Genomic DNA, 27,945 nt, shown 5'->3' with positions numbered 1-27,945 from the left:
AGGTAGGGGCGTGGATCAGAAAACCGTCATTATCTGGTGTGACCACACTTTGCCTCATGCAGTGCGACATCTCCTTCGCATAGAGTTGATCAGGCTGTTGATTGTATCCTGTGGAATGTTGTCCCAATCCTCTTCAAATGCTGTGCGAAGTTGCTGGATATTTTTATTTAACCTTTATTTAACTAGGCATGTCAGTTAACAGCAAATTCTTATTTAAAATGACGGCCTACCAACAGGCAAAAGGCCCCCTGCAGGGGCTGGAATTTAGAAAAATCTATATAGGACAAAAAACACCACGACAAGCGAGACACTACAACACTACATAAAGAGAACCTAAGACAACACAGCATGGCAGCAACAAGTGACAAAACAGCATGGTAGCAACACAACATGACAACAACACGGTAGCAACACATGGCAGCCACACAACATGGTAGCAGCACAACACGGTACAAACATTGTTAGGCACAGACAACAGCACAAAGAGCAAAAAGGTAGCTACAACAATATGTCACACGAAGCAGCCACAAGTGTCAGAAAGAGTGTCCATGATTTAGTCTTTAAATGTAGAGATGGAGATAAAACGGGAATGAACACGCTGTTGTACATGTCCAAGCATCCCAAACATTCTCAATGCGTGACATGTCTGGCGAGTATGCAGGCCATACCGTATTCCTGCCCATACCATCACCCCACTGCACACATGGGGCACTCCGTTACCAACGTTGACATCAGCAAACTGCTCGCCCACACAACGCCATACACTTGGTCTGCGGTTGTGAGGCTGGTTGGACGTACTGCCAAATTCTCTTGAACGACGTTGGCGCGCTTATGGTAGAGAAATTAACATTAAATTCTCTGGCAACAGCTCTGGTGGACGCTCCCTCACAACTTGATACATCTGTGGCATTGTATTGTGTGACAAACTGCACATTTTAGAGTGGCCTTATTGTCCCAGCACAAGGTGCACCTGTATATTAATCATGCTGTTTAGTTATCTTCTTGATATGCCACACCTGTCAGGTAGATGGATTATCTTGTAAAGGAGAAATGCTCACTAACAGGGATGTAAATAAAGTTGTGCACATAATTTAAGAGAAATTAGCTATTTGTGCATAATTATGGACAATTTCGGCATCTTCTCCTCTGTCCGTGTTATCTCATAGAGGCCCATCCTCAGTGGAACACACACACAATACTCTATTCTGTCGAATGTAACAACTATTATAATGTAATACAAGCATTAGAACATAATCTTACAAGCATTATAACATAATCTTGCAATTTTCCACGACATCAGAAAACTCATATTAATAGTATTTGCAGAAGCCAAGCGGTTGGATACAAACATAACGTAGACCATTTATCTTCACATTAATATTGTGGCTATTATAAACTCAATGCAATGATGACTACAATAACAGATACCATACTTATCGTACCAGAATGTTTGAAAGAAGGCTCAGTTAACAGCAATATATGACAATATATAAACTCAGCAAAAAAAAGAAACATCCCTTTTTCAGGACCCTGTCTTTCAAAGATAATTCGTAAAAATCCAAATAACTTCACAGATCTTCATTGTAAAGGGTTTAAACACTGTTTCCCATGCTTGCTCAATGAACCATAAACAATTAATGAACATGCACCTGTGGAACGGTTGTTAAGACACTAACAGCTTACAGGCGGTAGGCAATTAAGGTCACAGTTATGAAAACTTAGGACACTAAAGAGGCCTTTCTACTGGCTGGAAAACACCAAAAGAAATATGCCCAGGGTCCCTTTTCATCTGCGTGAACGTGCCTTCAAGGAGGTTGAGGACTGCTGCAAGGAGGCATGAGGACTGCAGATGTGGCCAGGGCAATAAATTACAATGTCTGTACTGTTAGACGCCTAAGACAGCGCTACAGGGAGACAGGACGGACAGCTGATCGTCCTTGCAGTGGCAGACCACGTGTAACAACACCTGCACAGGATCGGTACATCCGAACATCACATCTGCGGGACAGGTACAAGATGGCAACAACTGTCTGAGTTACACCAGGAACGCACAATCCCTCCATCAGTGCTCAGACTGACCGCAATAGGCTGAGAGAGGCTGGACTGAGGGATTGTAGGCATTAATGTAGGCATTAATCAATTTTAGAATAAGGCTGTAACAAAATGTGGGAAAAGTCAAGAGGTCTGAATACTTTCCGAAGACACTGTACATAAGAAATTTGTTTTTAAACAGTATGTAAACATTATTAAAAGTTACCAGTGTTCCAATATTTAAGTGACCAGGGATTCCATGTCTATGTACATAGATAGAACAGCAGCTTCTAAGGTGCAGGGTTGAGTAACAGGGTGTGAGCCGGCTAGTGATAGTGACTAAGTTCAAGGCAGGTTACTGGGTGGAGGCCGGCTAGTGATGGCTATTTAACAGTCTGATGGCCTTGAGATAGAAGCTGTTTTTCGGTCTCTCGGTGCCAGCTTTGATGCACCTGTACTGACCTCGCTTTCTGGATGATAGAGGGTGAACATTTCATAACGATTTGTGTTTTTAATTCATTTTTCAGAATCAAGTGGACAGTACACTGTAAATCAGACTACTGCAGTGAAAGCTGTTCTCCCAGGACAGACAGTCTCTCTGAACTGTAAAACCAGCAGTAATGTGCATGGAAATAACCTAGCATGGTATCAACAAAAAGCTGGAGGAACTCCTAAACTCATCAGTCTGGGACTCCATCTAAGTTCAGTGGCAGTGGATCTGGGAGTGATATCACACTGACCATCAGTGGAGTCCAGGCTGAAGATGCAGGAGATTACTACTGTCCGAGTTACCACAATCCCAATGTGTTCACACAGTGATAAAGAGCAACAACTTCCCTCAGTCAGACTGCACAGTGACTGTACTGCTACAGCTTGGACGTACCGCAGGTGCTAAGTTGGCAGAGATCATGACATGGAACACTGATCAGTAGAGGAGATCAACTCTGGCATGTGACAATATAATTAGAAAGCGATCATTCAGATAAAATGTTCTCTGTCGTCATCATCATCCTGATTAAATTACAGATGATTATTGCTATATTGTTATGACACCTAAGTGTAAACATAAAACGTAACCCCACCGAGTTACAAAAGTCAAAACATTTGCAAATGAAAATTAGAAACATTTCAGCCCCTACTTCCCCTGTATGAAAGTAAAAAGATGTGGAGCTCAGACATTAGACACATGTCAGTAACTGTCAATGCCTGTCTTTAGTAATACCCATCTTATATGTCATCTATTAAATGGTGGTTTATTCAATGTAAGAATGTCCCCCTCCTTAAATCCACCATAGAGGTTACAGTAAAACTAGTCCACCCACTCACATCTGGCCCAGTCCAGGCAGTGAAAATGAAACTAGACTGGGAACTGTGGGAGTGAAACTGAAATTTACGTAGACAGGGCTGGGTGGTTCTGCTTGTCCTAGAATAGAGCAGCACTGTCACCAGATGCTCATTCAGTCCCCAGATGGGATAAATGCACGTATGATCACATTGGTGAGAGTCCAAGATATCGATAACATGTTAGATTACTGTCTTAATAAGTCTAGAAGTCAAGCAGGTCAAAAACATTTCGGAAATATTAATAAAGCGTACAATCTACTACAAGTGGATAGTCCTTCTGTTAATCTATAAACATCGTAGTATCTTGTGTTGCTATGAACTACAGTTTGATGACGATCTTGTTTCAAGTGAGAACCTAAATAACTAAGCAATGACATTTAGGTCTGATACGTTTTATGAATCTATTTCTATTTCATTCAACATTTAAGACTAAAATCAAATTACTGACAACAACAAAAAGCTTTGTTCCAAAGAGAAGTCTTTATTTTCGTCTATTCATCAAAGCATCAAAGCAATCATTCCTACAGCATCTAATAGTAATAAAACAGAACACATCACATCTAACACTGATACAACCTCAGTCTACAGAGAGGATTGACACATGAACTCAAGCAAAGCCCTCTGTTAGTCTACATGTCAGTGATCAATAAGACAGAGAACATCTGATCTGAGAACAGAGTCAAAGCAGAGGAACCAGCAGCCTCGCTCCACAGGGGTGTGTGACAGGGGTCCTACCCAGAACAGTCAGCCCTCCTCAAGGTCTTGGTGACCGGAGTCTGGGATATCTGTTGGGCTTCACAGGTCACCTCTCCTGCCTTGGTCCACTCCTGGCCAGTGAGAGTTAGGGTGCTGCTCCAGCTGTACAGACCATCCTTCTCCAGAACCCCGGGACTGGCCTCCTGCTTCTTGCTGGTCCCGTCCACTTTCCAGCTCATGGTCCAGTCAGAGGGGAAGCCCTTGTTGGCCAGACACGTCAGTGTGGCTGTTGTTGTAGTGGACAGCTCCTCACTAGAGGGGGGCGGTGAGGGTGGGGGCACTGTTACCTGGAACAAACAGAACACATTAACTAAGGAACAACATCAAGTACAGCTACAGTAAGAGATTCTCTTCAGCAAAGGACACAACAAAATAAAGTGAATTAGAAATGACTTCTAAATATGAATATAAAGTTAGATTGTTTAAAAGATGTGGAGAAAAACCTAAAGTAATATGATGCAAAACAGATTTATGAACCAAACAAGTAGAAAGTGTTTAAATAACTAGAGTTACTAGACATACAGTGTCAGTTATACATGTTATACAGATATTGTTAAGTAATGGATCTGATCAGGACAGCCTGCTCATATTTATGGTATTTGCAGAATTAGAGCGTAAATTCGTTTTTATACCATTAAATAGTTATTATACCAGAATTAAGAGTTATATTCTGCAATCATACAAAACAGACATATAAATAAATGCCTACAATTTAACATTTTGATTCAATAAACTGTTGAAAGAAGTCTCAGTCAAAGCAATGTATAGATATTTTTTTAAATCTAAAATCTCAATATTTTTATAGAGACAGAATTTAAGATTAACATACTTATTTATAAGTGTAATCAGAAAGAAATATCAAGAGAGATTGTTACTTACTTCCAACATCTAGTCTGGTGCCTCTACCAAAAGTCAACCACAGTGATACAATCCCTATTACTGCTGGTACAAAAACCTCCTGACCATTGGACAAGCTGCATTTCTGTAGTCTGTGGTTCAAATAATTAACTCCACTATGGTATGAATACTTGCCAAATACTATATTATCTTCTTCATTTTAAATAAATAGTTTTTTGTTTTGTTTTTCCTAACATTTAGCAAAACCTACTTTTTCGTGTACATTTCCTAATTGGTGACGTATGTTTATTCATACAACTAATCTAAAATGGAGACTAATCACTCTTATCACAAAAAAAAGTATTAAAAATATCCTCAGTATGAAGGCTAAATTGATAGAGAAATTGACTCACAACATCAAAAGGTGAACAAAACAGTTAATTGTGTTGTTTACTTACTTCCAACATCAATTCTGGTGCCGCTACCAAAAGTCCTCCACAGTGATACAACCCCTATTACTGCTCGCACAAAAACCTCTCTGTGTTGTGATGCTGCAGCTGTTACAGTGAAGATCACTCATACAGAATCATAATCAACACAAATACACTTTACCATCTTCCAGGTAGAACAAACACTTCATATAAGCTGTTTCTAGATAATACAAATATGAATTGTATCTTAAATCCAGATATGAGTCATTATTCCTTCCTTCTGTGTATCAGGTTCTCCTAGTCTGTAGGTACAGTCCAGCATTAGATCAGTGTTGCTAGTATTCTTCCATATTGTCCATATAAAAGACAACAGCAGCAGTAGTGATAGTGATCATGTTGTATATTCCTTTATTAAACATGTTGATCTCAGATTTAACAGTGGTGGTAAAGTCACAGAGGACAGACAACACTACCAGAGGAATCCTACCAGCTTTAGTTTAGAGAAGTGTTCACTAACTGATTAGAGGAACTTACATCAGAGACCAAGCATGAGTGAACAGACAGTTCATTAAATCTGATCATCATCAGAATAACAATATAATTGTGGTGTGCCTAACAAATTTCATACATTAGTGATATGATTAAAAAGTTGCTGTTTGATGTTATAAAAATTAGCACATGCAGGATAAAATACATTCTAAAGATGTGGGCCTTCTTTGAAACGGAAATATATTTAAAACATTCATTTGAATAATGCATCTCCCCTTGCTCTGAGTGTTTACAGCCCTGTGAGTTTAACACTTCATGACTGAGAGCTGTTCTTCATGACAACAGAACCCACAACAACCATGACTTTTATCACCATCTTCATCTGGACACTTGCTTGCTGCTGYATTTATTGTTGAAAATGAATTCAATCTACACCACAGTAATGTATATCAGTAATAATATTTATATTTAGAACTATATGTAATATTTCATTCATAGAAATGTTTTTTTCTTCAGTTTTTCAGAATCCAGTGCACAGGACACTGTGACTCAGACTCCTGCAGTGGAAACTGTTCTACCCGGACAGACAGTCTATCTGACTTGTAAAACCAGTAGTAATGTGTAGTACATTAACTATCTAGCCTGGTATCAACAGAAACCTGGAGGAGCTCATAAAGTCCTTATTTACTATGCTACAACACTTGTCTGGGACTCTAGATTCAGTGGCAGTGGATCTGGGAGTGACTTCACTTTGACCATCAGTGGAGTCCAGGCTGAAGATACAGGGGATTACTACTGTCAGAGTTGGCAGAGTGGTAATGTGTTCACAAAGTGATAGAGAGCCGTACAAAAACCTCCCTCAGTCAGATCGCAGTATCTGAGGGGGAAGAGACAGTGACATAGAACACTGGTCACTAAAGGAGGTCAACTGTGACATGTTACAATATGATTAGAAAGCAATCATTCAGATCACATGACCATCATCATCATCATTYTCATCATGGCTATGACTTGTTGTAACGATTCTCGTTGGTGGAAGGAGAGGACCAAAATGCAGCGTGGTAAGTGTTTGTCACTTACCACGCTGTTAATTTTTATTTAAAACTGAACACTACACAAAATAACAACGATAAGAAAAACGAAACAGTTCTGAAAGGTGAACAGACACTAGACAGAAAATAATCACCCACAACGGAAAATAGGCTACCTAAATATGGCTCCCAATCAGAGACAACGATAAACAGCTGCCTCTGATTGGGAACCACACCAGGCCAAACACAAAGAAAACAAACAACCTAGAAAAAAMAACATAGACTGCCCACCCCAACTCACGCCCTGACCAACCTAACACAAAGACATAAAAAATAAACTAAGGTCAGAACGTGACACTTGTTATATTTGTCATGGCCTGAAAGTGTAAATTAAAGTTATTTGATGTTTTGAAACACAATACCTGTCCATATGCAAAGCAAGATCCATAGGAGTAAAACAAAAGATATTATGACCTCAACATTACTTCAAAGTTACAATCACTTCATATGAACAAAGTCCTCATATGAACCTTTAACCAAATGTCTGATTTAAATTGATGCAATCTTCTAGCATTATATTAACTGTTTTCAGTAGCAGATTACTAACCGCTAGATCTGTGAATGAGACTGTGAATGACGCTGGACTCAAACATGAGACACGTGTACACTACATACAGTATCTACATACACTATTTACACTACACTACTACATACACTATATAAACTATCTACATAATTTACACTACACTACCTACATACACTATCTACATACATTACCTACACGACATACAGTACACTATCTACATACACTACCTACACTATCTACATAATTTACACTACATACACTAGCTACATTATCTTAATACACTATCTACACTACACTACCTACACTATATAAACTKTCTACATAATCTACATACACCACCTACATACACTATCTACACTATCTACATACATTATCTACATACACTATCTACACGACATACAGTACACTATCCACATACACTAACTACATTATCTACATACACGATCTACACTACACTACTTACACTACATAACACTATCTACACTACATACACTACCTACATTATCTAAATACACTCTCTACACTACACTACCTATATTACATACACTATCTACACTACATAAACTATCTACATAATTTACACCACATACACTATCTACACTACAGTACATACACTACATACACAATCTACAACATACACTATCTACATACACACACTATCTACATACACTATCTACTCTACTTACACTACACTATCTACATAAAGTGCCTAGGTGTTCCACAGTGATACAGAGCCGTACAAAAACRTTCCTCAGTCAGACTGCACAGTGACTGTACTGCTACAGCTGAGACCTACTGCAGGTGCTGAGAGAACCAAGTATAGTTATTGTATCTGACCACTAGAGGGGAGTTAAAAAGCAGCCATAACTTATGCTTGAAATCAGTCAGTCCTATCCCACTGGGCACACACTGGTAGAATCAACGTTGTTTCCACATCGTTTCATTAAAATTAAGTTGAACCAACTTGGAAAAGACGTTGAATTGACGTCTGTGCCCAGTGGGAAGGCTTCATAATGCGTGTGATAGTGCAGCATGAGAGGAGATGGCAGATAATCCTGATTTCCTGCTGTCTGGGGATTGAAGATCAAACGGTTTTTGATTCATAAGGATCTGTCTCTGTCGGTTAGCATGGAACTGGTATTTCCTTCAGCCTACGGCTCTTTTCTTTTGTGGCGAGAACAAGCCCCTCTTATGGCCCTCACTGAGATCATCCAGAGCAGGGTAGCTTACTCACACCCATCACCACCACACCACACACACACACACACACACACACACCACAACACACACACACACACACACACACACACACACCACACACACACCACCACACACACACAACACAACACAACAAACACACACACACACACACACACACACACAACACACACACACACACACACACACAGCTGGTAGTTAAACTGTTATACTGTGGTCACACACACACTGATGATGTGACTCAAAGAGGGGTGAGACAAAAAAGTGTCAGACACACTCTGTGGCCACACAGCAGCAATAGATCTTTAGGCCACAACAAAGTCTAGTCTCAGTTGAGAATGTCTCTGATATGTTGTCATGTCAAAATCTCTGATTAGACAGATATAGACAAGGTAGGAACCTGTGATACATGGTGTTGTGTCAAAATATATGGCAGTCCAAATTATATAGTTCTAGTAAGCGGTTGATTAATGTCTTATCGCCATTGTCCCTTGTTTAAGTGAGACCCCTATATCAACCCATATATTTTAGACATATCAGCTCCGATATGTCAAAGACACCAAATATGAGATTTCAGCTCTGTTCTCTCAGGGATATCACCCAAGAAGAATCAGAGATACCAGTCCAGAGTGACACCAGTCCAGAGTGACACCAGTCCAGACGGGGAGCTTTCTGATCTCTATGCAGTGCTTGATGTTGGCTTCTTCTGCTCCCTCAGTGGTGATCAGGCTTCCCCCATTATTGGTGTGTCAGTTGGACTGGTGACTGGTGGAATAGGGATGGTTATGGTCCGTTCCACATTAGTGGACAGCCTTCTATGGCCTCTCTCAAGGTTACTCTCTGGGGAGCCTCCTCTTCTAGATTTAATCTGTGGAACAGAGTATCACGTTGAAGCATCCAATACCATACACCAGTGCTCTTCAGTCCTAATCCTGGAGAGCCAGTGTGCAGGCTTTTGTTCTAGCCAAGTACTAACACAMTTGATGATTACTTGAAGTGTTYATTTAGGTGCGTAGTAGTAGTGCTGGGCTGGAACAAGAGTCTYCATACCCTGTAGGTCTTCTGGACCAGACTGTCATACAGCCTGAGCAAGCCATCTACATCGTTAACTTACCYCCCACACAATGAGGAACACGCAGGCTGTGACTGGGATCGGAAGCAGGAACAGCAGACTCCGCCTTGACCGAGTCTGTTCATGGTCCTGTGCTTCACTTCCTGAGAGAGACAACAACACGCTCTGTGAGGAAGAGACTTGTGAATGCTGTATGTMGGGGCTGAATGGATACTGTGTGTTGGGGRGTGTTTCTTACCTGATGTAGTAGGGGCAGGGCAGGGTGGAGGCACACAGCGGAATCCTCCTTCTCCRTGAGCTGCAGAATTCAAAATGTCTCTGATATAGTCGAAATACTGCCCAGACGGCCATTTGACCGCCCTATAGTGGCATTTAAAGACTTGCATTGTTGCCTCCTGGAAGTACAGACAAACAAAGTAAACATCAGGATGGTMGCATCACTTACAGTTTTTTACAATCGCTAGGACCCATTTCTATAATGTAAACTACCMTAATAGACTAACTCTTATGTTGCTTTGTGGATTTATTTTYGAGAGTCATGGAGATTGAAGCCAGGCAAACACCCCACATATTCATCTTTGTGGATTAGGCTGGTTTCAACTTGGCCAAAACACGGCGGTGAGGAAGGAATGTGATTGGAAAAAGAGCCACAGTGGATCTCCCGGGCCAGAGGGGTGCCAACAWCACAATMTGTGCAGCAATATCCTCTGATGGATTGCTGTTACACAAACCACTAATTGGGCCATACAATTAGTGGTGACCTCTATGGAAGGGTTGTGCCGGGTGAGGAAAGGGTTGCAGTGAGGCGAAATCGGCCGACGTTTGTAATTGTATGGGACAATGTGGCATTTCACCACTCCTGTGCAGTCACAGAGTGGTTTGCAGCCCATCCCAGGATGATGTCACTTTTCCTCCTTCCTTACGCTCTATTCCTCAACCCCATAGAGGAATTATTTTCCTCATGGAGGTGGAAGGTTTATGACCACCATCCACATGATCAAATGTCCCTCCTGGACGCAATGAATGCTGGATGCCTGGACATATCTGCAGAAGATTACCAGGGATGGACCAGGCATGCCAAAATATTCTTTCCTAGGTGTATTGCCCAAGATGACATAAGATGTAACGTGGATGAGAACCTGTGGCCAAATGCACAAGACAGGGTTGACTAGTATTGCTACTGTATCTGTATCGGTAGATGGTGTATATACAAATTATTGTATTTTGAAATCACTCAATGCCATAAAATGACATAAAACATATTGAAGCATATTGCATCATGTCTGYTACATTCCTGTAACATATACTGCAYTGAATTCTAAACKGTAMAGAGGTGTCATTCTTGTTTTGTAAAGAAAACATTGTGTAATGCTAGCTGTTGTTAGTGTTGTTTAGGTCATTGTTTTATGAGCGACAARGTGTGCTTGTTGGMTGACAACCTTTGCTAGWGTTATGGAAGAACGAGTTGATTTGAGACGTGTATGAAGTGTTTTGGTAGTTTTGGGGCATTTTGAACGTGAAATTAACTGCTGTGCCAAGCTGAAAGTTAGTTAGGAGAACTGTGTGAAGAGTTTTGAAAAAGTGACCTAAGTATTGAGAAATGGGTCCTAGCGATTGTAAAAAACTGTAATACAGTCAATAAACTGGGTCTACAGTAACTGGGTCTACAGTAACTGGGTCTACAGAAACTGGGTCTACAGAAACTGGGTCTACAGAAACTGGGTCTACAGTAACTGGGTCTACAGTAACTGGATCTACATTTGGCAGAACTGACAGGCATTACCAGCTCCTCATGATCACATTTGATGCGTAGATTTTGCAGCATGGTGATGAAGATCATAATATTATCTTTGTTGGAAGAAATGGCACCAAACACCCGGGTCAGTTCCCTGAGGCTTTGTTCCAGTGGGTAGATATTCAGTAGAACCCAGCACACACCACTCTGGAGTAAGAAAAGGGAGAAAACTGACTAGGATACATATGATTCCAATCTACAGATTCTAAATAAAACAAAAATGTTCCTCAACAAAAATGCTGCCAAAGTTTAAGACCACCCAACTTCTCTCCTTCAAAAAGTTTCTGCGTGATGTTTTGTTTTTGAGAAATTCTACTCACCCTCTCTTTGGGAATATAATGCATAGAAATGTTATAATCCTTTGGAATATTGTGTTTCTGTAAAAATAAATTAGGATTATTTGGCCCATTTTTCTGCATCAAAAGAAGAGATTTAAAGTTGTTTTTATGACGAAATAAACTCGAAATAATCACCAGACTAGTTTTGCATAGTACAGTTCAGGTTAGAGTATGTAGAAGTTCTTACCAATAACATCAGCCTGCTCACGTCATCTGTGACCGGATTCCCAAATCCTCCGGAGCATACTCCAAGACGTGTGAATAGAAATAGGAGGACACACGTGGTCGTCCGAATCTGACAGAGGAAGCACATCAGAAAGGGAAGACTTTCCTTTCCCAGCCCCTCCGTACATGCCTTTCTTTTCTAAATCTGTATATGGCTTCACTTTCTCATCAACCCTCAAGTTAATTCTAGAAACGTTCAAAAAACTAAAATCACAAAATATTCAGGAAAATCTGATAATAATATCATACATACAAATATGGATTTTTACTCACTTTGCTCTTCATATGGAACTTGAGAAGTTAATGAGGAAGACTTGAAATCCAATGTTTCTTCCTTCAGGCAGAGGACTTGTCATGATAACATGTAAATACTATAGACCAGGGTCCGGCTGACTAGTGTCGCAAGGGCCGCCTACGGGCACTACTGTCTGCCACTCACCCGCACGCACACACATATTTTAGAAACTCTTCCTTGTTTGATATTTGTGGTCTATCTAAATGGGGGAATCACTTTCTTTTTCAAGAGTTGTAGTCCCGTATCCGTTCATAACCTGCCCTGAGCCTCTTCAAGCACCAAGCACCATCTCACAAAAACGTCTCTGTGCTGATTCACTAACATTTCCAGCTAAATATTTATCATAAATGTTATCAAATAGATAGTGAATCAATATCCAGTGTAGTATCCAAGAATATGAGGAGGATATTTGGCTGTGATATGGATTAGAAGTACGTCTGAGAGCATGAGAGGAGAGACAGTCTGTGATTCATATGCTTTGATTCATCTGACCTTTTGTGTACGGCACAAGGACAGCATTGTGTGACCAGTCCACTGTCACATAGTGTGTGTGTGTGTGTGTGTGTGTAAGCGAGAGAGACTGTCTGTGAGATTTTGTGACAACATAAGTTGCTCGGTGAGAGTGCACAGAGTGGTTGGTAGCATATATGAGTCAGACAACATGGAGGAGGATGAACGTACAACTCATGTGACAAATCACTCACTTGTTACTTGTTGTAAGGTTTTGATCAGGCACACACAAGGTTACTTAACAAAGTACATTTTGTCTGTGTCTGTGTAGGACGTTAGGAGCCAATAGGGGAGGTGGTACGAAACGCATGGAGAAGAAGAAAAACAAGGTGCCAGATGTATTTACAAGGGAAGGAAGATACTGTAACTCTAAAGTGAACAAAAATATATCTAGACAATGTTTTTATATTAGTGTCTGTCTTATATGGGACAGTATTGATACTGCTTTTTTAATGAATAAATAAACCACACTACAATTCTGGTCATCTCACTGATGAGTTGTCAACCGCATTCATATCACAGGTGTCCTGTATCATCAGACTGTTGCACCATTTGCATATGAAGACAATTTGCGTTGACAACACATGCTTCAGTGTTCTTAAAGTGTTTATAGCCCCGTGAGTTAAACGTGTCCTTTATAGAAGCAACACAACATAAGACAAAAATGACTTTTATCTCCGTAACTATCTTGGTCCTTGCATTTTACACAAATGGTAAGTTTGGAATTACTTCAGTAATTGACCTTAAAGCATTCTATTTTAATATTATTATCCTAATTTGAACAGAAAGTCTTTATTCTAATATTCGTATTTGAACTGAAACAGGTTTAATCTAAATCAAAGACCGCAAATTAATATTTGTTTATCTCTTCCAGGCTGTGCAGGGGACATTCTATTGACCCAGACTCCTGCAGTTATCATGGTTCAGTCTGGAGAGTCTGCCACAATCAGCTGTAAAGCCAGTAGTGCCATTGACGATGACTTAGCCTGGTACCATCAAAAACCTGGAGAAGCTCCTAAATTCATCATCGACTTTAACACAGGTTTCACATCTGGTCGATATCAAGGCACTGGATATGATATTGATTTCACTCTGACCATCAGTGGAGTTCAAGCTGAAGATGCAGGAGATTACTACTGTCAGCAGCATGAAGCTACTCCGTTCACACAGTGATACAGAGCCGTACAAAAACCTCCCTCAGCTGTAGAGGAAGTGATCTAAATCTGCCTACTGGGGACTTTCACAAATGTTGTGTTGAAATTCAATATTCATATTTATCATGACAAGGATTATCATGACAAATACAGGTACGGTCAAGGCCCAATCTGAATATAATATCAGTTAATATGCCATTGTGAGTGTGTATTTATGCACATTTAGGTGTAATATTTGTGCTGTGTAAAAAATTATCAGGCAAGAGACGGGAGCACAGTTAGTCTCGTTTAGTAAGAACAATCTTCCCAGCTCTGCAGATTTTGCTGCAAGGAGGCAGAGTCATTTGATCATTTATTTTGGTACTGTCCATATGTAGCTCGTTTTTGGTCACAGGTCCAGGAATGGCTGAAGAACTGCAACATTTACCTAGAACTAACGCTGCAGATAGCAATACTGGTGATTTGAAAAGTCACAGTCAATCGATCAATAATATAATAATTATTTTAGCAAAAAAATGTATCTTTAATTTACAATCTGTAGAAGCTATGAGAATAGAAAGGTTCAGTACTTTTGTGAAGCTTCACAGCACAGTTGAAAAATATATGGCAAATAGAAATCCAGAATGGATGGTGTTAAGAGATAGAAGGGAGGGGTTGAATGGAGCTGAAGGGTGGGGACTAATAACAACAAGATAACAAATGTAAAACATACGGGGTCTGTAAAATGTATATAGGTTCAGAACTGTTGTGAAACAGCACAGATACAAATAGAAKTCAAACTGGATGGACATCAGAAATAGAGGAAGGCCAGGACTAAAAACWAACAAAATATAACTATTGTAAAATAGATTGTGTCTGTAAAATGTGTATAGTATGTATAAACTGAAGATAGAAGCCTAAGTGTTATTGTTTATTAGTTTACTCCAATTGGGGGAGGGGTGGTAAGGTTTGCGGGGAATAATAAAGGTACATAAAAAAAAAAGGTGTATAGATGTATGTATGTATATATATATATATATATATTTATATACAGTTGAAGTCGGAAGTTTACATACACTTAGGTTGGAGACATTAAAACTTGTTTTTCAACCACTCCACAAATTTCTTGTTAACAAACTATAGTTTTGGCAAGTCGGTTAGGACATCTACTTTGTGCATGACACAAATAATTTTTCCAACAATTGTTTACAGACAGATTATTCAACTTATATTCAGTGTATCACAATTCCAGTGGGTCAAAAGTTGACATACACTAAGTTGACTGTGCCTTTAAACAGAAAATGATGTAATGGCTTTAGAAGCTTCTGATAGGCTAATTGACATAATTTCAGTCAATTGGAAGTGTACCTGTGGATGTATTTCAAGGCCTACCTTCAAACTCAGTGCGTCTTTGCTTGACATCATGGGAAAATCAAAAGAAATCAGCCAAGACCTCCGAAAAAAACTGTAGTCCTCCAGAAGGCTGGTTCATCCTTGGGAGCAATTTCCAAACGTCTGAAGGTACCACGTTCATCTGTACAAACAATAGTACGCAAGTATAAACACCATGGGACCGAGCAGCCGTCATACCGCTCAGGAAGGAGACGCGTTCTGTCTCCTAGAAATGAACGTACTTTGGTGCGAAAAGTCCAAATCAATCCCAGAACAACAGCAAAGGACCTTGTGAAGATGCTGGAGGAAACGGGTACAAAAGTATCTATATCCACAGTAAAACAAGTCCTATATCGACATAACCTGAAAGGCCGCTCAGCAAGGAAGAAGCCACTGTTCCAAAACCACCATAAAAAAGCCAGACTACGGTTTGCAACTGCACATGGGGACAAAGATCATACTTTTTGGAGAAATGTCCTCTGGTCTGCTTAAACAAAAATAGAACTGTTTGGCCATAATGACCATTGTTATGTTTGGAGGAAAAAGGGGGAGGCTTGCAAGCRGAAGAACACCATCCCAACCGTGAAGCACGGGGGTGGGAGCATCATGTTGTGGGGGTGCTTTCTGCAGGAAGGACTGGTGCACTTCAKAAAATAGATGGCATCATGAGGGAGGAACATTATGTGGATATATTGAAGCAACATCAAGACATCAGTCAGGAAGTTAAAGCTTGGTCGCAAATGGGTCTTCCAAATGGACAATAACCCCAAGCATACTTCTAAAGCTGTGGCAAAATGGCTTAAGGACAACAAAGTCAAGGTATTGGAGTGGCCATCACAAAGCCCTGACCTCAATCCCAACTGAAAAGGCGTGTGCGAGCAAGGAGGCCTACAAACATGACTCAGTTACACCAGCTCTGTCAGGAGGAATGGGCCAAAATTCACCCAACTTATTGTGGGAAGCTTGTGGAAGGCTACCCGAAACGTTTGACCCAAGTTAAACAATTTAAAGGCAATGCTACCGAATACTAATTGAGTGTATGTAAACTTCTGACCCACTGGGAATGTGAAGAAATGAATAAAAGTTTAAATAGATTGTTCTCTCTACTATTTTTCTGACATTTCACATTCTTAAAATGAAGTTGTGATTTCTATCTCGCCATCTTTAAAAATATCTTTGTGCTTCTCCAGCATGTTAGTGAGTGTAGCCTGACTCACTGGTTTGTCATTTCTCAGACTAATGATTTCTCCCTAGTTCAGCTTGATGTTCTGTAACCAGTTTCTGCCTAGCAGGCTAGTATCTCTCCTTTAACAATGATAAGCGGTAGTGTCCACTCATTCCCCTCATACCAGACTGGTACCTGGATCTGCCCTAACACAGGAATAGTGTCACCAGTGTATGATGAAAGGCAGATGGACATTGGCTGAAGAGGGCACTCGCTCAGTTTTTCTTTGTAGATTCTCTCAGGAACAAGATACAGTCGCTTCAGATTTCCAGCTAACTCCATGCTGAGATAGATTCCATCTTTTTGTTGTTGAGCTGTGTACACTGTGAACAGTTCCAATACTGATCCAGCTGTGCCTTCCTCTTCTTGTGCTGCGTCTGACACCTTGTGCGCTCTTGCTGTGCATTTTGGAGCTTTACATACTCTCTGTAAATGTCCAACCTTTCCACAATTGTGGCACTTTTCATTTTGGAATCGACATTCACTGTGCTGATGATTATCTCCCCCACATCTGTAGCAACTTAGCTTAGACCTTTGAGATATGGGCTGCTGTGTTCTTGTGTAGCCTTGAGGACGGGAATGAGAAAAGTGTGACTTTTGTGAGCCTTTTCCTCCACGTGTGTCACTAACCTTGTGAAATCCTTTCTGACGTTCTGCATGTCCTGATAGCTCAATATTATCCCTGTGTGCAAGCTCGAGTTCAAGTGCGATATCACAGGCTTTCTTGAAAGTCAGGTCCTTCTCTGACAGAAGCCTTCTGTGATATGCTTCACTTGTGAGACCACATAGAAACTTGTCTCGGGGAGCGTCATCAAGAAATTGTGCAAACTCACATGTACTTGCCAGTCTTTTCAAAGCAAGGATGTAGTCAGCCACGGTTTCCCCTTGACTCTGGTGACGTTGGTAGAATCTGAAACGTTCTGCAATGAGAATTGGCTTAGGCTTGAAATGCCTTGAAAGAGTTTCAGTCAGTTCTGCATAGGTCAACTCCACTGCTTTTTTGGTTCAATGAGGCCTTTCGGCAATCCATACTCAGTTGGACCCAAAACACTGAGAAATACATCTGCTTTCTTTTCATCATAAGATTTAATTTGAGCCAATGCTCAAAACTCTCTAAATAGGAATCAAAATCCTCTTTTGTAGCCTCAAACTCTGGTACTCGACCAATGGTTGCCATTTTCACAGTTAATTTTTCAGTTTCCTCATTCCTTGTATTGCTTCATTTTCAAAAATGTTCATCTAATTCTTCACTTTCTCCATTTCAGAGTTTCTGCAATTTCTTTATTATCTGCACGTTTCTTCTTTTTTTATATATATTTTTACAATATTTCTCAAATGAGATGCCTATTTTCGATGGGTTCAACGTCAGTTCTTAATTTAACCACCAGAGGGCAGTGTCGCTGTTCTCAACTCCAATAGGCTACTTGGCAGCTCCCGAACACCGTACCTGTTGCAGTGCTTAGAATAAACCGTTTTCTACTGGCGGAAAAGAAGCTTAATCACCTTATCTCCACTGCAATATTTGTGTTGTGGAGAAAAGTACCAGGCAGGATACGGGAGTACAGTTAGTGTAGTTTAGTAAGAACATCTCGTGTCCTACAGCCCAATAGTGCGCATGTGCACTGTCTATTAGGTGTCGTAACATAACACTGCCGTAATACATTACTGCTTAGTAACAGCATAGTAACTAATATAGCGGATATAGATCACGATACTACATTAGGTAAGGTTGGTTCAGACAGAACACAGAAAAGTAACACTGACAGAGCAAGTGTGCAAAGTGTATAAACCATCCAGACATTTGTGTTGGCCTAAAAAGTATTTGTGTATTCAAGAGTAGGCCTTTCCTGCGCTATAGGTTTTACATTGTTTTTCATAGTCTACGCGTCAAATTCCAGCACGCTAGGTGGCGGTAATGCTGCCAGCTTCTATGCCGCACAAAAACTTCCAGTTGGATGTTAAGATTACTTTCTTGTTCTTGGCAGCAACACTAACTGAATCACTGAGGTATAATAAGAACTGGGGACTGTGTCCAAGATTGTTGTTTTCAAGGTAATCTACTCACGTTCACATACAACGCTTCATGGACTGTCTGTTACGGTTGCATCCTGTTTATATGGACCAACCACAGGAGTTTTGTGGCACCTTAATTGGGGAGGATGGGAGGGGGGGCTCGTGGTAATGGCTGAAGCAGAATTGGTGGAATGGTGTCATTCCATTCACACCGTTCCAGACATTATTATGTCCATGTAACGCTTTGCAGGTTAGCAGTAAAACCTTGAAATCAGCCCTAGTCTTAACAGGAAGCCAGTGTAGAGAGGCTAGCACTGGAGCAATATGTTAAAATGTTGGGTTCTGGTCAAGATTCTAGCAGCCGTATTTAGCACTAACTGAAGTTTATTTAGTGCTTTATCTGGGTAGCCGGAGAGTAGAGCATTGCAGCAGTCTAATCTAGAAGTGACAAAAGCATGGATTAGCTTCTCTGTATAATTTTTGGACAAACGTTTCTGATTTTTGCAATGTTACAAATATGGAAAAAAGCTGCCCTTGAAATATTCTTGATATGTTTGTCGAAAGAGAGTTTAGGTCCAGAGTAACGCAGAGGTCCTTCACAGTTTTATTTGAGATGATTGTACAACCATCAAGATTAATTGTCAGATCAAACAGCGTATATCTTTGTTTCTTGGGACCTAGAACTAGCATCTCTATTTTATCCAAGTTTAAAAGTAAACCATTTGCCGCCAACCACTTCCTTAAGTTTGAAACACAGACTTCCAGGGTAGGCAATTAAATGTACAGCTGTGTGTGGTCCGCATAGCATTGAAAGTTGACATTGTGTTTCCGAATGACATCACCAAGAGGTCAAATATATAGTGAAAACAATAGTGGTCCTAAAACGGAACCTCGAAGAACACAGAAACGTACAATTGATTTGTCAGAGAAAAACCATCCACAGAGAAAAACTGATATCTTTCTGACAGATATGATCTAAACCAGGCAAGAACTTGTCCATGTAGACCAATTAGGGTTTCCAATCTCTCCAAAAGAATGTGGTGATCGATGGTGTCAAAAGCGGCACCAAGGTCTAGGAGCACAAGAACAGATGCAGAGCCTTGGTCTGACGCCATTCAAAAGTAATTTACCACCTTCACAAGTGCAGTTTCAGTACAATGATGGGGTCTAAAAACCAGACTGGAGCGTTTCCTGTACATGATTTGTCTTTTGACCTCACCCTTTCCCAGTCCCCTGCCACTCACAAAGCAGGCAATACGCTTGACCTCATCTTTATGGGAGGCTGTTCACCTACTAATCTCACTGCAAACCCCTCCAGGTCTATACTTTGTTCCCTTTTCTGTCTCCCTTTCCTCCAATTCTAGGAGGCTCTCTGCACTGCCAAAGCTGAATCTCTCTCCTCTGTTCTCATCCTCCTAGATCATTGGTTCCCAAACCTTTTATAGTACCGTACCCTTTCAAACATTCAACCTCCAGCTGCGTACCCCCTCTAGTACCAGGGTCACCGCACTCTCAAATGTTTTTTTGCCATCATTGTAAGCCTGCCACACACACACACTATACGATACATTTATTAAACATAAGAATGTGTGTGAGTTTTTGTCACAACCCGGTTCGTGGGAAGTGACAAAGAGCTCTTATAAGATCAGGGCACAAATAATAATATTAGAATAATCAATCATTTTGCTCTTTATTTAACCATCTTACATATAAAACCTTATTTGTTAATTGAAAATTGTGAATAACTCAACACAGGTTAATGAGAAGGGTGTGCTTGAAAGGATGCACATATCTCTGCAATTTTGGGTTGTATTGGAGAGATTCTCAATCATTTTCCTAACACAGTCTGTGCCTGTATTTAGTTTTCATGCTAGTGAGGGCCGAGAATCCACTCTCACATAGGTACGTGGTTGCAAAGGGCATCAGTGTCTTAACAGCGTGATTTGCCAAGGCAGGATACTCATTAAATTCAATTTTCACAGAACTGCTTGTTGCAATTTCGATGAGGCTCTCTTGTTCAGATATCGGTAAGTGGACTGGAGGCAAGGCATGAAAGCGATAACATATCCAGTTGTTTGTGTCATACGTTTCGGGAAAGTACCTGAGAAATTGCGCACCCAACTCACTCAGATGCCTCGCTATATCACATTTGACATTGTCCGTAAGCTTGAGTTCATTTGCACACAACAAATCATACAATGATGGAAATACCTGTGTGTTGTCCTTGTTAATGCAGACAGAGAAGAGCTCCAACTTCTTAATCATAGCCTCAATTTTGTCCCTGAATATAGTTGCGGAGTGTCCCTGTAATCCTAGATTCAGATCATTTAGGCAAGAAAAAACATCACCCAGATAGGCCAGTCGTGTGAGAAACTCGTCATCATGCAAGCAGTCAGACAAGTGAAAATGATGGTCAGTAAAGAAAACCTGAAGCTCGTCTCTCAATTTAAAAAAACGTGTCAATACTTTGCCCCTTGATAACCAGTGCACTTCTGTATGTTGTAAAAGCGTTACATGGTCGCTGCTCATATCATTGCATAGTGCAGAAAATACACGAGAGTTCAGGGGCCTTGCTTTAACAAAGTTAACCGAACTGAGAACTGGGCATCTCAGGCTCTGTACACTCTTGGATTCCATCCTACCTGGCAGGCCGCTCCTACCAGGTGACATGCAGACGATCTTTGTCTGCACCACATACTCTCACTACCGATGTCCACCAGGGCTTGGTTCTGGGCCGTCTTCTATCTATACACCAAGTCACTCGGCTCTGTCATATCCTTACATGGTCTCTCATTTCATTGCTATGCGGATGACACTCAACTACCTTTCTCCTCCARCCCTTCTGACACCCAGGTGGCGACACGCATCTGCCCCTCCCTACCTTCAGGCTATGCTCAAACCCTACACCCCAACCCGAGCACTCCATTCTGCCACTTCTGGTCTCTTTGCCCATCCACCCCTACGGGAGAGCAGCTCCCACTCAGACTTGTCCAAGCTCTTCTCTGTCATGGCACCCCAATGGTAGAACCGGCTTCCCCCTGAAGCTAGGACAGTAGAGGCCCTGCCCATCTTCCCGAAAAACATCTGAAACCCTACCTCTACAATTAGTATTTTAAACCCCCCCCCCCCTCACTGTATGCTGTTAGATTTTGTTGTTTATTATCTATACATACATTTGATAACAACTTTTCCATCATGGACAAACGAGTCAAAGCTACTGTCAGTACGGGTAGGGCAGGGGTTGTTTCTAAACTGTCTATTAACCCTGGCTAACGTTAATGTTAGCTAGAGTAGCTTAAATTCAACTTACAGGCAGCCCTAAGTGAACTGTAAAGTAATTTACTTGTATAGCTAACTACATTCATTTCATGTTAATGTCATGTTGGCTTCCTTTCTAAATGTAGCTATCTATTGCTGCTAAATATAGTAAAGCCAAAGATTATAACGCCCATCTGTGGTATAGTCTTATCATAATATTTTGTATAGGCTTGATGTTGTAGACAAAAACATTTTTTTGGTTCTCTCTTCTTTCCATAGGTCCCCCTCTTCCTCTCTCCTCTTTGCGACTCTTGATTTCTCCCTTGCGGCTGATGTATTCATTTGTGTGGCATGTGGTGAATCAACGCAATGTGATGCACTATGGGAAGGTCGAGGAGTTTGTAACTGTGGTGACTGAAGCCGTTCCAAAGTTGCTGAGTTACAAACAGAGGGCTCAACTCATCCTGGGCCTGAGAGCAAGGGTGAGTGACATGATATGTGGTCATGGGAGGGGTGGTTTATTATGCTTTGATTGACACATTTGTATCAATGCCAGTAGACACTAGATGTGTGTAAGGTGGGCGGGGAAGATGCAAGTTTACTCAATATCGCCATGATTCCCATTATTTAGATGATCTTGGAGATGTTCCGCAAGGATTGTGTCCACCTAACCCTCAGGCCATCCAACATCTCCTGGGAAAGATGAACATCAGTGCATCCTCAGGGGTAAGTACATTTTTCTCTCTCCTGCATACATTCAAAGGGTGTAACAGCTACTAATTTTAATAGCTTAATTCAGATAACCAGAAAAGTTATACTTGTATCAAATTATTCACATTCTGTGTTACAGCAGCAAGATGCAGAAGTGGAGGAGTCGCAGGCTAACTTCGTGGCGCTGGTCCAAACCCTGCTGAAAAACCCTTATGAGAGGAAGCACTTCTTCCAGGTTTGACATACTTTCTCTCTCTCCCTTTCGTCTGACTTGATTTTAGCGGCTCGTCATTCAGGTAGGTTCTCTCATAGACACTGTCACTCTTTCCTTCCCTGTAGGAGGAGTTCCATACACAMTATGGCTCCAAGTATGACACAGCACTGCAGGCCCTTGTGGGAGGCTTGGTCCTCAGACTGGAACAACTGCTATCTGTGCCAGATCTCTCCCAGGTATTGAACTGGTAAATGACAAGTCTATAACTAGCAGTTCACTGATCATACCAACATTTTGTCATTATTAGATAACAATTTATGTCAACACATGCCATATTATTGTCTTTACCTCACATGCTAAGCCACCTCCCTTTTGCTGATCTTTGGTTCTTCCTCTCCTTCTCAGATAGCATCTATGATCAGTGCTGCCCCCTCTGACCTGGAGGAGTGTGGACAGTCTGTGTCTGACCCTGAGCASCTGAAGATCCTCCTCCAGCACCAGAAATTGCTAAATAAAACCCAGTTCAACAAAAATGGTAGGCTTGAAAACAGTCCATAGGAAGCTTTGGAGTCTCTACTTCAATCATTATCTGTTATCCTCCCTGTMTATGTACAGTAGATTTATAAACAGCTAAACAAAGAACATTACAAGTTTACAAAACCTTAAATAAAAAGATGCAAAAGCTAAACTTAAGGACGGAAGGCATAGAAATAGCACGCATAGAACCGATATACCYCTTTTCAGACTTGCTTACAATGAGAAAGACAGATCTATAACTGACATTTCTATGTACATTTGGTTGGGTCGCGCACAAAGCTACATACGGGACCTTTCACTTCATTATGAACCATTTAATGATTTTTTTAACAGGAATATATATAAAAAGCCTTGTCTTTTTAATTTGCACAATATCCTTAAATGTAATGTACTTAAATATTTTTCATATTGAATTTTTTCTCAGTACCTCTCACTTCTTCTGTGGGTGACTGTGTGCTGTCCTCGCTGTCCTTCCGCCTCGCCTGTGGAATGCCATCAATGGAGCCAGATCTTGACAAGCCATCAGAATCACTAGAAGCCACTCTAAGCCTCATGAACCCTGCCTCCTTCAGTGACCTGGAGGATCTGGGAATGATGTCAGATGACTCTGACCATGCTGGAGAAGATAGTACTGTGGAGAGAGAAGAGGGTGCCAGGGATAACGGAAGTGGGGCGAAAAATGCAGTGTGTGACAGTGAAGAAGACAATGCACTGCCAGAGAGCGCGTCTAGTCCTCAAGGTGTTAGCGTACTAGTGGGAGGGTCACCATCAAAAGGGGCACCAACAGTAAGGAGTATGCTGCCAACAGAGAGACACCAACCTCTTGTATCACTGATGAGTAGTTCCTTCACCAAATCCTCTCCTTCACAGATAGTCAAATTAGTCATCCTTGCCACGGTCACCATTGGGAACCAACCCGGGTAACCCACCGGTCAAAGTTGCGAGTTTCCACCAGTGGGTCTCCTACATTGCAAGTAACTCTATCTCACTCCCTTCCTTGCCACCCCTTCCACAAAACAATGATGTAGACAAGGAGATCCGGTCAGGTGACACGTGTCTTGGAAGCAGTGTGGTAATTGGGGGTCAGGAAACAGAAGCCAATCTCTTTGAGAGGGCTGTTATCCGAAGGAGAGGCACCTAAGCCACAAAGAAATAACGGTTACCCTCGAAGAGGAAAATCCCTGAGGCAACCATTAATTTGCCAGGAGTGTGGGAAGAGTTTGTCATCCGTCTCAGCTGGAAAATCACCTACGCATTCACACAGAGAGAGAAACCTTTCAAGTGCACGGAGTGGGCAGGCCTTCAGGTCCTTAGGATACATGACCACTCATATGAAAAATCACTCTGAAGCGCGCGCCATTTAAGTGTGATGAGTGTGACAAGGTTTCGGAAAAAGGCTGACCTGAAGAACATCAGCTCATCCACATGGGTGCAAAACCACACAAATGCACCATCTGCCGAAAGGGCTTCAGCCAAGCATTTATTGCAGAATACACATCCAGTCTCATGCAAGTGAAAATAACTTTCCTTGCACTCATTGTCAGAAGAGATTCCCAACTCAATACAAGCTGTCTGTCCAGAGCGCTGGCACACCATGGAGCGCCCGTTCACTGTTGAGCAGTGTGGGATGCGCTTCTTTCATCCCAGTGGGCTGAAGAGGCACATGGGCTATCACATTGGGAACTGCCCATTCCCTCTGTGCCCAGTGTGGAAAGACTTTTGTTTATGAGTTTGACCTGAAGAAACACCCAAAGGGACCATGGCCAACAAAGCCCAAAGATCCCATGCCCTGTCTGCCAGAAGGTGTTTGGCAGCAACAGACTCATTAAGGCCCACATGTTTACGCACACCTCTATTTAAAACCTTACAAGATGTGACATATGCGACAAGACCTTTAAACAGAGCAGCAGCCTTGATTAGTCACAAATGTCTGCACACGGGCGAACGCCCTTACCACTGCGACATGAGTGGGAAGACGTACAAGCTGAATCAGCACCTGAAGGAGCACATAATTATCCACCACACAGCGGAGAGGCCCCATGTGACCAGTGTGTGAAAGGTCTTCAAGTTACCACGTCTTCTGAAGCCGCATGAGCGGTTGCAATCAGGAGAGCGATCTGAAGCAGACAAGAAATACATTCACACCAGCCGTGCGCAGGGGAAATTCCTCCAAAATGAGTTGATTACGGGGCAGTGGCTGCCCTCCACACACACAATGACTGGAATGCTAGTTTTATTGTTCTGACACAAGTTTAACTTTGTCAAAAAATCCAGTGCCATTGGCTGTAATTATGTCCAGATTTTTTTCGTAAATTTGACCATTTTGGACCATAATCCAGGATTCCCTCGACTGAACATTGACAAATAGTAGAATGTCTGGCTTAATTAATACAGAAACAAACATATGTCCTGTTAGATAACAATTAATGATTGCGTCATTAAAACATATTTGTTTGTGATGCTTTTTTTTTTGGATAGGTTATTGAAATTCCAATGACATAAGATGTACATTGACAGCCACTCACGTATTTCTCTTTTTGAGAGTAGTCAATGGTTGCCGGAAGCCTTTACAAAAAATATGCACAACATTTGGTGTTGGATGAAGGCAAAATTGTGTACCACTACTCAATTGTTTTGCTGTTTTAGTTGAAAACATTCACAGCAAGGGAAACCTAGTATTTGCTAGAATGGTCCTGTGCGATTACTTTTTATAATACATTTAAAGTGTATTAAGCCACAAAAGTTAATTAATAAAGATTCATATTTATCCAGATATATATGATGAAATTCATGTTTTTACCTAAAAATGTAATTTCAAGAAACGAGAAGATTCAGTTGCGGCTCTTATTCCAGCACGGTAGGTGGCGGTAATGTTGTTATGCTGCCAATCTTGGTTTTAATTGGTCAAAACTTTGTTCTGGCTTTGGTTCCGTTTCCCGTTGTCGCCAATTTCACCCCAAAAAAATCGTCAGTGACTTGGTGATAGCTGTCCAGTATGCTAGTTACCTTTACTGTTAGATTTCTGCCTATCGTACATATTTGGTAACATTCCGGCATGGACAAACGAGTCAAGAAGAGTACAGCCAGTACGGGTAGGWTACATTATACGACACTTGCTAACCATGTATTGGCAATCTATTCAATTTTACAAATGTGAACCTGGCTATAGACCCGATTTTTATCTTCAATGGATAGCTTAGTGTAAAACTAGTGTAAAACTAATGTCTATTTTAGGCATCCTAGCTCATAACATAAATCTTCTAAGTACTACTAGCTAGTTAGCCATGTTGCTGAGGTATTTGTTGCTAAAAGCTAGAGGATGAAGCCACACACCCTAACATGTTGTTCTATCGTCTTGCTATAGTCCCCCATTCCTCTCTCCTCTTTGCGACTATTGGTTTCCCCGCTGCGGCTGATGTATTCATTTGTATGGCATGTGGTGAATCAACGCAATGTGATGCACTATGGGAAGGTCGAGGAGTTTGTAACTGTGTGACTGAAGCAGTTCCAAAGTTGCTGAGTTACAAACAGAGGGCTCAACTCATCCTGGGCCTGAGAGCAAGGGTGAGTGACATGATATGTGGTCATGGGAGGGGTGGTTTTGAACATTGTGTATTAGAAAAATCATATACATTTTGTCCCATTATTTTAGATGATCTTGGAGTTGTTCCGCAAGGACCCACCCAACCTTCAGGACATCCAACGTCTCCTGGAAAAGATGAACATCTTGGGGGTAAGAATATTTATCTCTTGTGTGGCAGTGTGAAATTCTACCCATACCAGTGAACAACTCACACCTGTAAAACAACATATTCAAGAATGACTGTCAATATCATTAACACAAAACCAAGGCTGGACGACATACACTTAAAGAGAGGTAAATATGCGCTGTACTCTGGTTTGAAAATAGCCTTTAGCTCTGCAGTGTATAGATCTGAGGGGACTGATAAGTTGTAACGCATACAAGTGTTACACCTTCCAGTGGGGTTGCGGAGCTTTCTGCCATCTGTCTTGCTTTGCTGTCACTCATCTGATTCTTTAGATCTGCAAAGTGAAACACGGATGGGTAAGAGATAAAAGTTGTTTTCAGCTAGACTTATGACTTCTACAAGCCCTGTCCCCATACTCAATACCCCTCTTTTAAGTAACACATGTAATTCTGATGACCGAAGTGGCTGTACTTTGTATCAAATGATTCCAATATTGTGTACAGCAGCCAGATGCAGAAGTGGATGAGTCACAGGCTAACTTTTGGCGCTGGTCCAAACCCTGCTGAAAAACCCTTATGAGAGGAAGCACTTCTTCCAGGTTCGGCACACTTTCTCCCTTTCCTCTCACACTGTCCACTTTGTCATTTCAAAGACACTGACCTAAATATTTTCTTTCCTTCCTGTAGGAGGAGTTCCATACACAGTATGGCTCCAAGTATGACACAGCACTGCAGGCCTTGTGGAGGCTTGGTCCTCAGACTGGAACGACTGCTATCTGTGCCAGATCTCTCCAG

At 41.3% G+C, this 27,945-nt stretch overlaps 2 protein-coding genes, 1 long non-coding RNA gene and 1 gene segment (V, D, J or C); 2 read left to right on the top strand and 2 right to left on the bottom strand.

Moving 5' to 3' along the window:
• Positions 1-3,836: 3,836 nt before the first annotated feature.
• On the bottom strand, positions 3,837-5,752 carry LOC111982812 (Ig kappa-b4 chain C region-like). The segment is given in 2 exon segments: positions 3,837-4,418; positions 5,427-5,752. Coding segments are annotated over 2 exon segments (321 nt in total).
• Positions 5,753-9,016: 3,264 nt separating this feature from the next.
• On the bottom strand, positions 9,017-13,433 carry LOC111955781 (kit ligand-like). The gene is made up of 6 exons (XM_070434013.1): positions 12,116-13,433; positions 11,911-11,967; positions 11,579-11,737; positions 10,034-10,190; positions 9,838-9,938; positions 9,017-9,591 (listed from the first exon to the last, which is right to left on the bottom strand). The coding sequence occupies exons 1-6, from the start codon at positions 12,239-12,241 to the stop codon at positions 9,448-9,450; spliced, it is 744 nt and encodes a 247-aa protein (XP_070290114.1). The 5' UTR covers positions 12,242-13,433; the 3' UTR covers positions 9,017-9,447.
• A 5,215-nt stretch (positions 13,434-18,648) lies between these two features.
• Positions 18,649-24,729, top strand: LOC111982792 (uncharacterized). Its single transcript, XM_024014389.3, has 7 exons — positions 18,649-18,760; positions 22,259-22,461; positions 22,611-22,705; positions 22,830-22,925; positions 23,030-23,140; positions 23,310-23,439; positions 23,866-24,729. Exons 3-7 carry the CDS (start codon positions 22,682-22,684, stop codon positions 24,363-24,365), a joined length of 861 nt encoding a protein of 286 aa, XP_023870157.1. The 5' UTR covers positions 18,649-18,760; positions 22,259-22,461; positions 22,611-22,681; the 3' UTR covers positions 24,366-24,729.
• A 2,016-nt stretch (positions 24,730-26,745) lies between these two features.
• On the top strand, positions 26,746-27,945 carry LOC111982800 (uncharacterized). Its single transcript, XR_002879805.2, has 4 exons — positions 26,746-27,005; positions 27,094-27,174; positions 27,655-27,749; positions 27,838-27,945. It is a non-coding gene; the product is annotated as an uncharacterized lncRNA (long non-coding RNA).

This window comes from Salvelinus sp. IW2-2015, linkage group LG3 (genome assembly GCF_002910315.2).
Source record: "Salvelinus sp. IW2-2015 linkage group LG3, ASM291031v2, whole genome shotgun sequence".
In the NCBI taxonomy this organism is placed as follows: Eukaryota; Metazoa; Chordata; class Actinopteri; order Salmoniformes; family Salmonidae; genus Salvelinus; species Salvelinus sp. IW2-2015.
The sequence above is the reverse complement of the archived record's forward strand: the minus strand, read 5'-3'. Positions and strand labels throughout refer to the sequence as shown.